The 15,834-nt window shown below is 36.6% G+C and overlaps 1 protein-coding gene across 2 annotated transcripts in view; it reads left to right on the top strand.

The window, feature by feature from the left end:
* TBCK (TBC1 domain containing kinase) overlaps positions 1-15,834 on the top strand; it is a 228,335-nt gene that overhangs the window by 194,202 nt on the left and 18,299 nt on the right. The window contains exons 24-25 of one of the 2 annotated variants that reach the window (XM_029235214.1): positions 246-421; positions 8,191-8,350. In XM_029235214.1, coding sequence (XP_029091047.1) covers positions 246-421; positions 8,191-8,350 — 336 coding nt within the window. Of the gene's footprint in view, positions 1-245; positions 422-8,190; positions 8,351-15,834 lie in introns of those variants that run through there. The other variant, XM_029235215.1, reaches the window with a different exon arrangement.

The raw sequence follows: 15,834 nt of genomic DNA, 5'->3' as shown, positions 1-15,834 counted from the left end.
TTTGAGCCAGGAACTTGTAGTGAAGCAAAAGAATAATGCTTTCCTATATGTGTGACTAATAAAAAAGTAAACATCAGTGGTAGGGAATACAGTTACACAGTACACTGCTAAAATGAGATACAGTTTCCTGTTCTCCCATATGCTATAGTAATTGATATAAAAAACCTGAAGATATTCTGTACTGGCTATAGTTTGTCTCTCTATAATGTTCTCAATGTTTGTGTTGTTTGTGCATTTTTTTTCAGTCAAGAGAATCCATTCCATTAAACGACCTAAAGTCAGAAGTATCACCCCGGATTTCAGCAGAGGACCTGATTGACTTGTGTGAGCTTACAGTGACAGGCCACTTCAAAACACCCACCAAGAAGACAAAGTCCAGTAAACCAAAGCTCCTGGTAGTTGACATCCGGAATAGTGAAGAGTATCCTTTACACCTGAGGTTTTAAAGGGTGGTACTGCTTCATTCGCATTGCTTCCTTTTAACTTAAAGGGCATGTGGTAGGAACAATGAACATAGCTGGGATTCCTCTGAATTCAGATAGCTAAATAACTCTCAAACTGGTTGCCAGAACAGACTTGCATAATGTTTCATAAGGTAACATTACATACCAGAAACCTTAAAATATTTCCCAGACAACGCCAAAATAGTGGGCTATTTTCTTGGTTTTTGTGTTTCACTGCTGTATATTGCTGTTCTTGTGGGAATCCTTCCTTTAGCAAAGATGAAGCGTAAGTATTTACTTTGTCTACCTCATAGCCTAGAGAGGAAAGTGAGCCAGATCTCAACACTGAACTTTTATTTATTATAATTTTCAAAATATTGGCTTATAGAGAACATGTTAAAGTATTTTCCACTGACATTTTAATATTAAATGTACCATAACTTCTGGTGGTTTTGCTTGGCATTAAAGTATGAAAAGTTACAAAATAGTAATAGTTCAGTCTTTCTCCTTATATTTTCATCATGTCAGATTTTTGTAAAGCATGCCTTGGTGCTCTATACTCTAGAATCTAGGTAAATGATTTTCAGATATTTTTTGAACCAGGTAACTCGCTTTTAAAATAAAATCTTTCTTAAAAACTCAATATATAAAATATAAATATAGAAATTTTTTACAATTAATTTTCTTCATAAGTTGGTGGGAAGTGAGACTAAAGTAGGCAAAGGCAGCTTATAGAGAATGTTGCATAACATGCTAAGAAGTTTGGGTTTTATTCCATAGGCTGTGAGAGTACTAGAGAATTTTAATCAGGTAAGTGGCATGCTCAGATTTGTGTTTTAGAGAGATTAATGCGGTGGGAAGAAGGATGAGAATGGAGGTAATGGTGCAGGCAAGACTAGAAGGATAGAATCACCCAAAGATTTGATGTGCATAAATAAATATTCCTTCATATTTGCAGTCACAGAGAGTGAGGTCTCTAGCTTCACCCTGAAATAACCTAGTTTTACTAGGCCCTTTGGGTTGGTCTCTGTGCTGGAGAAAATCCAGGAAAATGACTTCTGTTGCTGTTTCTTTCTTTTTTTCTCATACTGTATTTTGACAAAAGAGAATTCTATATCATGGCACTTACAAGTATTGATAAGTAGTGGTGCCACTAGCTAGGAAGGCCAGGAGGCATTTAGTGTATTTTCAGCTGCCACTAGTTACTCTAGGTTTGGCACAATTCTGAAATCTATTTACTCAACAAATATGTTAGATGTATTCTAGATACTGTGTTAAGCATTGTAAGAGTTTCATAGATGAGATAAATACAGATCCTTCCTATAAATTATTTAAAGTCTTAGTGGAAGTCAGGTACATTAGTATGTTTTATTTAAAATCAAATTGCTGTCATGAGAGATATACAGATACTGTGGGAAGGGAAAATTTCATGGAGAAAACTCTCAAAGCATGGGTAATACTTGAACACTCAAAAATATGGAGAAAAGCTATTTAGGCAGAGAAAAAGACAGGAGCTAGGCAGAACATGTACTGGAAACAGCATGTAATTCAGTTTGGCTGGGATTGAAGTAAATAGTTTGGTTCTATTCATAAGGGCTGAACTGAGAAATTTGGGCTTTGTCTTATAGGCAGCCATGGAAGGTTTCTCAGCATGGATGTGATAATCAGAGCTGTGTTTCAAAATTTTTAATGTAACATCATGAATAAAATGGATTTCCAAGGGAAAAGCTGAGAGTTGGAGAAAACAGAAAGCTACTGTGATAGTCTAAGCTCAAGGTAGTGAGTGTCTGAAATAGGCAAGTGAAAATGGGACTAGAGATAGGAGGATGCTATTTATTATTACACTACAGTTGAATATTGCCACTATTGAGATGACAAAAATGAGGTTTTAGACTGACTTGGGGATGGTGGTGCTGTTCAAGGAAAGCAACAATAGATTTAGCAAGAAAAAATGATATCTAAAGATATAATTTTTATATCAGTTAATGCTATTTAGTTATATAATAGGAAACTTTTGGCTTTTGATATATTAATATTAAAGGTATAACATTTACTTTGAGCTCTTTAACACTAATTATAATTAGCTAACATAGCAAACAGACAAGACAACATAAAAGTCCGCATACCTTCAGAAGTGGTCTGGTAAGATACTAGTATGCTTTGTATAGACGTATGCTGTCACTAAGTGAGAAATGCTGTGCTCTTTTTTTTTTTTTTTTTTTGCGGTATGCAGACCTCTCACTGTTGTGGCCTCTCCCATTGCGGAGCACAGGCTCCCAACGCACAGGCTCAGCGGCCATGGCTCACAGGCCCAGCCGCTCCGCGGCATGTGGGATCCTCCCGGACCGGGGCACGAACCCGTGTCCCCTGCATCGGCAGGCGGACTCTCAACCACTGCGCCACCAGGGAAGCCCAGCTGTGCTCTTTTAGGATTTAAAAAACATGAGATTATTTCTGTGTTGAATTTTGAGCCATTAAATATTTTAAAGGAATTTAAAAATCTTTTAGTAAAGTGAAGAATTTTTTCTGGAATATGAACATTTACCTATGTAACTTACCTATATGGTGTACCTATGTTGTTCTTAGAACTGATATATTTTTCTATCTGCTTGAGTAAAGTATGATGCATCTACTTGTAGTACTTTTATATAGACTGACTTATGAATACAGGAAAGTCTTCATATCTTGGAAACCTACAAGATAATGCATATCATCCTTACCTGTTAATATTGTTCTAATAAACCAACTCTTTTTATCACAAAACAAATTTAAGGTACAAACACCTGACTTGGTGACTGTTATAATAACTAGATGCTTTTTTTTTTTATAGCTACTATTATTCCATGGAAGAGATTTCATTGTAATTACTGCAGACTTCTTTAATCATGTCCTGTATCTTTTAATTCCTTCAAAGACATCATCAAAAATCCTAATAGCAGGGCTTCCCTGGTGGTGCAGTGGTTGAGAGTCCGCCTGCCGATGCAGGGGATATGGGTTCGTGCCCCAGTCCAGGAAGATCCCACATGCCGTGGAGCGGCTGGGCCCGTGAGCCATGGCCACTGAGCCTGCGCATCCGGAGCCTGTGCTCCGCAACGGGAGAGGCCACAGCAGTGAGAGGCCCGCGTACCGCAAAAAAAAAAAAAAAAAAATCCTAATAGCAAAAATGTCTTATAAACATTGAAAGGTAAAAAGCTAGTGTGTGTGCCATTGTTTTTTATTGTGGTTTTTGCCAAAACCAATCTGAAAATTATGGTGGACATTGTTATAAGTACACTGTCAAGATGTATATATGATTGGGACTAATTACCACATAAATACTTGGGCTTCTATTGCCTTAATACTCTCTAAACTGGGTATTTTGAAGCTGAAGCTTTTTAAGTTTACAGTATAGTGTCTGTCTGTTGGGTAGTACACTCACTATAGAACCTCTTTAAGTGTGGGTATTGTTTACCCCATACCTGTGTTTATGCTGGCAAGCGCTGGCTTTTCTAAATGCAAAAGGCAAATGCAAAGAGTCCAAATTTTTGTCTGGAATATGAGGAAAGCAATGAAGTAACAGTCGTAATCCTAAAATATATATTGTTGCATGTTCGTCTCTAATACTACCTTATTATTAAGAACTTATACATACTTGTCTTCCACTGCAGTACAAGGAAGTAAAACTTCCGTCCTTAGAACATGGAGAAAGTGCTTATCTCAGTGTATTCTGTATCATTTTGCTCTTCTTGCCATGTTTTGCCCAGGATTAATCAGAGTCACTATATGTCAGAAATCAACTTCTGTTTTACTTTACGTATTCTGTCCAATTAACACAAAATGTACAGAATCTATTCTGTGCTCATTTTTCAAACACCTAGTATTTTATTATGATTATGAAAGACTCAGAAAGTTAAAAATAGTATTCAGCTGCCTACCTTTACAGTATAATCTGACAGCCTCTCATGTGTTTAGAAATTGCTTTAAAAAGTTCTACTTCATCATATGATGTTTGTGTCACATGAGAATTTCTAATGTAGGCAGTGAAATGTAAATAATCACCAAGGAAACAAGATCCTTAAATAACCGAAATTGTCTTCATTGTCCAACTTACTTAAAAAGAAAATGTTCATTGTAAATATATTAATGTGTAACTAGGCCAGTCTCGTTCTCCTCTATTTGCCAGTCTCACAGTTAAGGATAGCTATTTACAGGTTTGACCACCCTGTCTACAAGCATTTGTGCTTACCCAATCTTATTTGCACTAGAATTTTTATGACAAGAGTGTTCTTGGATGAGTGCTTTTATATGTCTTCCAGGATTTTTTTGCTTCAACTAAACTAAGAATAGGGGAAGTATGGTTTAAGACATTTTTTTCTTTTGTGTCTTATCTTCCAAAGTGTTAAAATAGCCTGAAAAATGTTTGAAAAAGTTTTGCATTTTGGATTATAACTTTTCTCTTACCCAAAAGACTCTGTTGCAATCTTACTTTGTCAAGCATTTTAACATTTAATCTAGTGGTTTTTTTAAAAACATCAAACCATAAAGCACAAAAGAAAATTCTAGGATAAGTTTATGACATACTTGTATGACATACTAAAGTGTTCTTTAAAAGCACATAATAAATTCGTGATATTGAACCCACAAAATCATCTAGATGCTTATCTATGATTTTAGATACAGATATTAGATATTGGGTATTTGGATACAGATGGGTACTATTTTTAAACCAAATATTTATAGAATTTATCTTGTAAAATAAATAATTTTATTTCTAGAGTCACTAATTTTTTAACATCTGGCTGAATAAAACATATATAGAAGGCACTCAAATGTGATTTTACATTGTTAAGCTTAACACAGTCTGAGCATTGTCTTTTATCTTTTATTTTGATTTTGAAGGGAGAGAATCTAACTGGCTCAGCCTATCTGACACAGGGTATCAGCCTGTGTCAGATGTCTACCTTCACTCATCCCCTCCCTCCTATCCTGTCAGTCCTGATCGTGGCAGGATCACCTGATACAAACATGACAGCCTAGGCTCACCCTTTCATCAGGGTCAGTAGTTGAGCTCCTTTCAAACAAGAAGGTGGGAGGTGGGCAGGCAGTGCAGACATGTCTGCTAGAGCATTTGACTAGTATAGATTTGTATTGCTTTTGGTATTCAAAAAGCACTAGAAAGAAAAAATGTTCATGGTTGATACTGGCTGTTTGATAAACACAGAAAGTCTCTCTGCCAGTTGATTCAGACTAGCAGATGTAGATATATTTGCTGAGAATAATTGAGTTGTTAGGTTCAGAGTTTCTGAAAAATCAATTATTTTTATTTTAAGGTATGTCCTTATTGAAGATTAAAGTGCTGTCGGAGTAATTATATGCTGAGTACAAAGTCATTTCTGTTCATGAAAACTGCAGTTGATATTTTGAGTATTGAGTAATTATAAATGTTTGAAAAACTAGTGCTGTTGAAATTCAAGGGTGATCTCCTTATGATCATAAATTCTCTGTTCATTCTAGAAGACTCTAATTAAACAGTATACACTGGGATGATAATATTTATTCTACCTCTCATTTCATTTTTCAGAACTTTTTATGTCCTTTCCCTCATTATTAATGCCAGATGCCTTCTTTAAAGAAGAAAGGATGAAGCAACAGCTGACTAGAAATTTAAGACACATGTTCAACCTCCACCATCATTCTTGAGAGTAGGAGCCTCAAATTTCTCCTCTCTCCATTAATGAGGGAAAAAGAAAGAGAAACAAGAGAAGTAGTATTCTAAAGATGAACCCACAAACTGGGGCAACTGAGAAACTGTCATGTCAATAAATAATTATAATTTTCCCCCTTCTACAGGAATGACAAATGAGTCTTTTTTGGGGGTTGGGGGAATATTCGTTGCTTGTGACATAACTTTTTAAAACTCTACGACTTTTCCATTTTGTAAAGAACACATCTAAAGTGGAAGTTTAGGGGAAAATGCTTCTATTGAACACAAACATCTCTTCATGGTCATTATCAGTGATTGTTAGGGAAGAGATGAGATACTGCCTACATGTCTTATAAACTAATCTTTACATTCACTCCCCTTCTAACCTTTCTCCACATTGTTGCCAAAGTGCAAATGTGATCTGTTACTTCTCTGCTTAAAATACTTTCTGATTTTCATTGCTCTAGGATAAAGACCAGTATTAACAACATGATCTGCAAGGCCCTGTATGATCTGGCCTCTGCATCCATTTCCAGGCTCATCTTATCTCATGCTGTCTTTGTTCTCTACACCAGGACTGGCCTTCCTTTCTCCTGATTGGTCATGTTCCTCCCCAATATATGCCTGACATTTCTGTCTGAAAATGTTTCTCCTTTCCACCACCCTATACCACCTCCATTCCATCCTGTTGCCTAATTAACTTTTATTAATTATTCATATTTTACCTCGGCCATCACTTAGTTCCTTAGTGGAAACCTTCCCTGTCCTCCCCAAATTGATATATCCTATCAAAGCATCATATACATCTCTTTCAGAGCAGTTTTCGCAGTTTTTATTTTATGCTTTTTTGAGAAGTTATTTGATTAATAATAATATTTCAGAATCTTCCTCTACAGACTCTATATGAAGAATCATCTTTTTAATTTCACTTTTTAAAATTGTACTTTTTAATTACTTTTGAAGGAATATTTTTTTCTTTAAGATCTTATGATATTTCTAAATATTTTAAGCTTAAGCTTTTAATTCCAAAATTACAAGTAACAGTCAATGAAATCATTTAAACCCTTCTAAAGTACAAATATAGTAAAACATCACCCCCTTTAGAGAACATAAAATTGGAAAGAATGGAAATAGCTAAGTTTACTTGAGAAATAAACCAACAACAGAAATGTTTCCAGCCAGTGCTAATGACCTCTAACAATTCTAAATAGAGTCCCATTTAACAGTTGCTTGCCCAGAGTAGATAAGCTTTTGCATTATCAAGTTACATCTGAGAATATCCATTTGGCTATATTTCAGATCTTTAAAATAATCATAATAATAGTAAGGAACTGAAAACCATGAATATTGTACAAGCTGTGTGACTGCCATTTATTTGTTGCATTCTGATCACTTTCACAATACTTCATTTAATCAGGAAAGTCTTCTTTATATCTTTGGCTAGTCTTCTTCCTTTCACTTGTTCATTGCATTTTCACATTTAACTTTTTTTTCTGCAGAGGTGCCTTACGTTGTTTAAATAAAATACTCGTGAGCATGGAAGGTGTTTAGAACTGTCAAATGTTCAGAAAAAAAAAAAAGTAAAACTGATGAATAACTGAAGTAGTAATTAGTAAAAGTTTATTGTGCACACACCAAAAGACAGTTTGCAAACCAGGAGCGGTGGAACCAAAACATGGAGTGAGGCTCAGAGGTATATTGTTAAAAAGCAGCAGTGACTATTTTTCAGCAATTGGTTACAATATTAGAGTTTTCTTAAATGAAAGGGAATTGGTTAGTGATCATCTCATATCAATTTAGGGGAACAATTTAAGTTTCACTTATGATTTTCAGAGACATAAACAAGTGACCCAGGTCAAGTTAGCCTCACTCGTCTTGCAAAATAAGCTAAATCTTCACTTGTATGATTAAACTGGTTTCGTCTGCTCAGAATTTTCAAGTCTGGTCTCCATTTGTGTTTGATTTTAGTGGTACTGTCTTCTGAGAATCAATTACCTCTGTGAGCTTCTGTCACACATTCAAGTCTGCACACAAATAAATGTTTTCCTTAACTTTTTTTCTCAGTTTTATTCGGGGTCACATTTCAGGCAGCATCAACATTCCATTCAGCACTGCGTTTACTGCGGAAGGGGAGCTTACCCAAGGACCTTACACTGCCATGCTCCAGAGCTTCAAAGGGAAGGTCATTGTCATCGTGGGGAATGTGGCAAAGCACACAGCAGAGGTAAGTGTATGCAGAAATGTCATATGACATCATGATGAGCTTTTTACCTGCCCACTGCAACAGATTGTCTAAAAGTGTTTCTTCAGAAGCGGGTTGCATATCAAATGAGCTTTGAAGATCTGTCTATAGTCTTACATAAAAGAGATTGTCTACCTTTTCCCAGTAAAAGAATTCAAGCTTTTTTCCTCATTGTGCAGCATCAGGGTCAATACTAAGCTTAGGAAACTTCAAATGATAGCCTAAGGTGTTTTGTTTTAGTTTTGGTGTTTTTGTTTTTATCTACTTCCTGAAATTACAAGAAGTAGCTTCAATTCCTTCCATTGTAGAAAAACACTGGGGCTTGATTAGAGGTTGTGAAAGCTGACCATGATAGAATTTGTTGTATTTGGGGGTTTTGTTTACTATAGGCTCAAAGCTTTACGATGATAGAGAATTCAGGAAGGATATCAACTTTCAAATATGAGGACTATGAAACAATAAAATGACCTCGCTCTCTTCTGGCTATGTTCTTAAACATTTTGAAAAATAAAACAAAGAGTAGCTTTTGGAGGTCAAAAACATCACCTTTATTTTTTATAAAAGGCAAGTTAGAGAATAGGGAGTATGAGAACCAAAGGGGCTTGTTTACAAATCCCCCTGTCAAACTTATCAAAATGTACACTTTGAATATGCATGTTGTTATATGTCGATCATAGCTCAGTAAAGCTGTTTTAAAAAAACATATCTAGATGTAGGCAACATTAATAAACCAGAACAGGCCCTTTTTCTAAAAGGACGGAAGAATCTGCCCCTGGCAAAGTAACAGAGATAGTTTCCTCCCTGCAGATAACTTATGCAAATAAACTGAGTAATCCAGAATGGTGATCAATGGAAATATAGTCAAGTAAGAAGTTTAAGACTTTTGGTCCTAGACCATTTTAAGCATCCAATAATCCTTGTCTCAGAAGTACAGAGCTAATGGTAGTATTGGCTTTTGTTTGTTTGTTTGGTTTTGGTGGGGTTTTTTTTGCGGTAAACGGGCCTCTCACTGTTGTGGCCTCTCGCGTTGCGGAGCACAGGCTCCGGACACGCAGGCTCAGCGGCCATGGCTCACAGGCCCAGCCACTCCAAGGCATGTGGGATCTTCCCGGACCGGGGCACGAACCCGTGTGCCCTGCATCAGCAGGCGGACCCTCAACCACTGCGCCACCAGGGAAGCCCCGAGAAACAGTTTTAAATATTTGTATAGAGATGTGTCAACTGAAAAAAATGTACAGTCTGAAATTTGAGAATTATGTTTTATTCAGTGGACTAACTGAGGACTTAAGCTGGGGATATAGCCTCTCGGATAGCTCTAAGGAACTGTTCCAAAGAGATAAGGGAGGAGCCAGGGTATATAGGACTTTTTGCTAAGAAAAAAAAAAAAATGTAGTTGAACATCAAAAGATTATTGCTAATCACAAAAACAGACATCTCAAGTTAATGATTTTAGTGCTTTTCTGTGTATGGGAAAATGCAAGAGTCTGGGCTTATTGAAATTATTCCTTTGATATGCATCTTAACTGCCTTGGGCCACTATTCTGTTTTTCTCCATCCTGAATTCCCCTCAGGGTGCATCGTCAAAGGCTGCTGCAGTGGCTAATGGCTTTATGGCTGCAACATCCTTTGTTTACTGAAATGGCTGGTGACATTCTTTATCCACAGATGTACATTTTTTTTAATATAAATTTTATTTATTTATTTTTGGCTGTGTTGGGTCTCCCTTGCTGTGGGTGGGCTTTCTCTAGTTGCAGCAAGGGGGGGCTACTCTTCGTTAGGGTGCGCTGGCTTCTCACTGCAGTGGCTTCTCTTGTTGCAGAGCACAGGCTCTAGGCACTCGGGCTTCAATAGTTGTGGCCCGGTGGCTCAGTAGTTGCGGCTTGTGGGTTCTAGAGCACAGGCTCAGTAGTTGTGGTGCACGGGCTTGGTTGCTCCGCAGCATGTGGGATCTTCCTGGACCAGGGATTGAACCCATGTCCCCTGCACTGGCAGGCAGATTCTTAACCACTGCACCACCAGGAAAGTCCCACAGATGCACTTTTAATAATTTTTCTCATCATGGGGCTAAAGAGAACTTTAGATATTCATTTGCTTATATTGTTCCATCATCTTTTTGTCTGCTGTACAAATCTGTATGACTTTACTAATGCTTCTTCCCCTCCTCACCCTCCCTTTAAGTTGGAAGCATCTAACTTAAAGCATATTTACTGAATTCTACTGTGTGTCCATGGTTGTACTGGATATCTTCCATTTGCCCCACCTCCCATCATAGATCCATTCTCCACACTTCTTCACCCTGCTCTCTGCCCCAGATGGCTGACCTTCATGTCTTCTGGCTTCCAGTTGTTGAGCTTATGGGGAGCTCTGACAAGTTATGGGAAGGAGGGAGGTCAGGATATTTATCCCCCTGGATCCTTCCCTCAAAATTTTCTCGGTTTTGCTGTGTTCCTCTACTAAAGGTTAACACTGCTCTCCAGTAAGCCTTCTCTACACCACTGTCTTTCCAGCCCCCGGTCCCTTTAGCTCTAGGGGTGGCAACAGCTCTGCTTTTTGGTAGTGCAGGTTTACTACACCATCCCTTATGGCTCTCTTACATCCCACCCATACCCTTGTAATTAATCTCATTGTAAGTAAAACCCCCTCAATTTATCCTCAGGGCTTGTTGGAACCCTGACTGTTACAAGGATACTATTTAAATGTATGACTTTTTAGTCAGACTACATTATCTGCTCTGTTCTGTTTCTTACTAGCTGTTAATTTGTGCAAATTGCTTAACTTCTCCAAGTCACCACTGATTCCTTTATAAGATGGGGAAAATAATACTTACCTCATGGCATTGATGTGAAGATTTCAGATTAGGCAATAAGGTTCAGAACAAAGCCTGATGGTTGTAGGCACTCAGTTGATTTCACCTATTAATTTTATTTTCCAGCACTATAATTTGCATATATGTGAATTTAATAAGTACTGCTTTATGTATGATGATAGTATAAAAGTTCTAGAGTTTGGGAGTAACATCAGCAAAATGGCAGAGTGGGCAGCTCTAATCTCCCATTCCTCCACAGAAACACTGAAAACAAGTAGAATCTGTACTTTGTTGAATAGAAGTGGCAAAAGCAGGCATCCTTGTCTTCTTTCTGACCTTAGGGGAAAAGCTTTCAATCTTTCACTGTTGAATATGATGTTAGTTGGATTTTTTTCATATATAGCTTTTGCCACATTAAGGAAATTCTCTTCTACTTCTAGTTCATTGAGTGTTTTTATCATGGAATGGTGTTGAATTTTATTAAATGTTTTTTCTGCATCAATGGAGGTGATTATAATTATGATTTTCCCTCCCTTCTATGAATGCGGTATATTATGTTGATTGATTTTCTCAAATGTTTAACTATCCTTGCATTCCTAGTGTAAATTCCATTTAGTCACGGTGCGTAATCCTTTCAGTAGGCTCCTGAATTCAGTTTGCTAGTATTTTGTTGACGTTTTTACATCACTATTCATCAGTGGTATTTGTAGTTTTCTTTTCTTGCAGTGTCTTGGTCTGGCTTTGGTAGAAGAGTAATGCTGATTTGTAGCATGAGTTAAGAAGTGTTCTCTCCTCTTCAGTTTGTTGGAAGGGTTTGAGAAGAATTGGTGTTAGTTCTAGCCAGAGCAATTAGGCAAGAAAAAAAAATAAAAGGTATCAAAATTGAACATGTCTTAGTTTCCTAGGGCTGCCATTAAAAATAACACAAACTGGGTGGCTTAATGCAACATGGATCTAGATGCTAGAAGTCTGAAATCAAGGTGTCAGCCATGCTCCTTCTGAGGCTCTGGGTGGAATCTTCCTTTTCCTTTTCCAGCTTCTGGTGGTGGCCAGCAATCCTTACCACCCACAAAATGGTAGAAAATATTTGTAAATTATATATCTAATAAGGATTATTATCAGAACACAAAATCAACAACACACAAACATTAGTTATATTTCTATTCATTAACAACTCCTATAACTCAACAACAAAAAGACAACCAAATTTTTAAGCGGGCAAATATTTAGACATTTTAGACATTTCTCTGAAGAAGGTATACAAATGTCCAATAAGCACATGAAAAATACCTGACATCATTAGTCATTAGGGAAACACAGATCAAAGCCACAGTGAGCTACCACTTCACACCCAAGTGTTGGCAAGGATGTGGAGCAATTGGAACCCTGGTGCATGACTAGGAGAATGTAAAGTGATGCAGCTTATGTAGGAAACAGTTTAATAGTTTAGCTATTCCTTCAAAATGTAAGCATAGAATTACCATATTACCAACAATTCCACTCCTAGGTAAATACCCAAAAGAATTGAAAACATGGGCTCAAACAGAGACTTGTATGCCAGTGTTCATAGCAGCATTATTTACAATGGCCAAAGGTGGAAACAACCCAAGTGTCCCTCAACAGATGAATGAACAAAATGTGGTATATACATATAATGTAATATTTTTCAGCCATAAAAAAGGAGTGAAGTTCTGATACAAGCTACAACATGGATGAACCTTGAAAACAGTTTAAATAAGCCAGACACAAAAGGACAAATATTCTATGATTCCCCTTGTATAAAATATCTAAAATAGGCAAATTCATGGAGACAGAAAGTAAATTAGTGCTATTAGGGGCTGGCTGGGGGATGGGAGAATGGGAGTTTTTGCTTAATGGGTACAGAGTTTCTGTTTGGAATGATAAAGAAATTTGGAAATGACCAGTGGTAATGGTTATATAACATTGTGAATATACTTAATGCCACTGAATTGTACACCTAAAAATGGTTTAAATGGAAAATTTCATGTTAATAAATTTTTATATCGACTTTTTTTAAGTTCTAGGGTTTGATGTCTTCAGGATACCCCACTGTCCCTAATTCATCTAAGCCCTACAATTTTTAGTCAAACAGTAGTGGAGGATCTTTCATGAGAGCTGTTCTGATCAGGTCTCATCTTTTTCCTCTGTGGGTATTAAAAACAAAAACAAAAACAAAACAGTGATTTCCAAGCAAGTAGCAGCTTTTCTTCTAAGCTGAAATCAGTGCACTGCAACTGGCACAGTCCTATTTTGAAAAGATTAAGAAAGCCATAGTTGAATACTGTGAGAAGAAAGCAGAGATGCCAATCTAGTCGGTATGGTTACAGGTTATCTTTACAAATTTTTATGATTTTTATGTCAAACCCATATTTGGACTTGGGAATTTTCTGTTTGCAAAATGGTAGGCACTGATTGTAATTTTTCTAGTTTTACATCTTCTCTTAAAACCTAGTAATAAAGTTAGACTGAAAATTCAACAAATGAAAATATTAAATGAAATCAAGTATAGTTCAATAAAAGAAGACAGAACAAATCTGAGAAATACTGCTTATTCATGTACCTGAAAAACTATATATAATCGGAAGATATACTATACTCTTTTAATTATGTATTCATTAACTATTTTTCCTGTAATTACAACTGATTAGCAACTTTTTGCTATGAGATGCCTTCTTTACAATTACCACTTCATAAGGCTTTTGTTTTGGGCCTAGCTCCCACATTAAATACATCAAAAACTTTTAGAATCTGCCATTTCTTATCTGGATAAAACATTGCTCCCCGCCAGAATAGGGCAAAAAAAGGAGGACTACAAAGATTTTAGTTTAATTAGGATTCCATGTAGAGGCTTCTTCATACCAGACTTAAGTCCTACTAAATCTCACTTGTCAGTTAATCTTTAATTCACCTTACCCTTCAGGTTAAATAAAGCAGTGAGGCATTATATAATCAAGCATATCCAGATATATTGTGAACAAAGTTATGTCAGCATCAAGGAAATTTAGATAGTCTCAAGTGAGTGGAGTCCCTAGTCTCTGAAATGTATACTATTGTTCCAAGGGTGGATCAGATTTTGTGCTGATCCTTGCTGCTGTATAGTCAAGTTTAGTTTGACAAGCCAAACAAATACAGATTGCATCTGTTGCTAGGGTTTATGGGAGTAGGAAGACCTCTGCATCAAAACAAGGATAAAGTCAATTCAGGCTTTGTGTCACATTTAAATGAAAAACATGGCAAGGTCTCACTCTTGTCTTCTTGCAGAGATAATCATCTTTTTTGAAACTCACACGAGAAACTGCATCTTCAATTGCTAAACTAGAATTAGATTCCCTGGGCATACAAGGGAAACTTGCTGAATTAATCTCAGAGAGCAAGTGTATAAATCTAAGAATTAAGGTTATAACTATTCAGATCAATAGGGAGAGGCAGAGGTAGTCTACCATCCATATCATGGATTAAATGAACCCAGAGGACAGTTCATTGTTATATCCTTGAGCAGGTTACTCAGATTTAAAGGAAATTTTGATCTTTAGCATTAATCAAATATTATTTATGGGCAAACGTATGATTTGTTTTGATACTCCTAGCAACCGTTACTCACACTGCCCTACTACCAACCTAAGATCAAAGTTACATATATCTCGGCTTGACAAAACATGATGGTGAATCCACCTCTTTCCTAGAAGTAAATTATATTTAGCGAGAATGATGATTTAGCACAACAGCATGCTTTAAAGTGTTATTGGGTTATACTATTTTCTCCGCTGTGGGAAAGTAATGTAGTAGGATCCAACTCTTGAGCTAGTGATGGGTCTCAGACAGGAAAATGACCAACAACATTCACCAGAGCAAAATGAAACTCCAAATGGTGTTTACTTTCAGTGAGTCCTTTCAGCAGTACATCATAATGCTATGTTAGTCACTGAAACACATGAGACTTTAAAAATAATTACTCTCTATCTAGATTATATTTAGTGGTTATGAGACCACAAGCATTTCATCACTGATAGTGTATCGCATCAGAAGATTATCTAAGAAAGAAATTGAAGGAATCTTTGCATTTCACTTTGACTTGTCAACAACCCTTTGGAAAATATTAGGAACAGCTCATCTTACTCTTAAAATGTTATATTCTTGGCATGAAATCAGTGCTTTTCTTTTGTCATTGGAAGAAATCTGAGAACATAAGAGCCAGTTGCAGTAATAAGCCATGTGTGTTATTATTCTTTTCTTTAAAACAAAACCAAAAAGAACTGAAAAAACAAAACAAAAAAGCAGAACATAAATACTCCTGAATAGCATTTGAGTCAGAAGCCTACACAAGAGATGATATTTGTGGCAATTCTATGACTAAACATTGTGAGTAGCTGATGCTTTCTACCCTTGGCATGTAAGGATTAAATTTAAAATATGACATCTGTTTTCAAATGAAAATAATCAGGTTTATAATAAGCAAGGCATAACATTGCACCTATTTTAAAAAATAAGATAATACTCCATTTGTGTTCATTTACATTTCCCTGGAGGCCAAGGTTATTTGGCTTTTGGATGTTAGGTTGGAAGTTAATTTGTACTGCGGTAAGAGAAGGCTTCCACCCTCTAGTCCCGCCTCATTACTTCCTGGATCCCTTAACCAAGC

Source organism: Monodon monoceros, unplaced genomic scaffold, assembly GCF_005190385.1.
Source record: "Monodon monoceros isolate NGI ecotype Baffin Bay Population unplaced genomic scaffold, NGI_Narwhal_1 Super_Scaffold_20, whole genome shotgun sequence".
NCBI classification, from domain to species: Eukaryota; Metazoa; Chordata; class Mammalia; order Artiodactyla; family Monodontidae; genus Monodon; species Monodon monoceros.
Note: the sequence above shows the minus strand (reverse complement) of the source record. Positions and strands in the feature narration are given on the sequence as shown.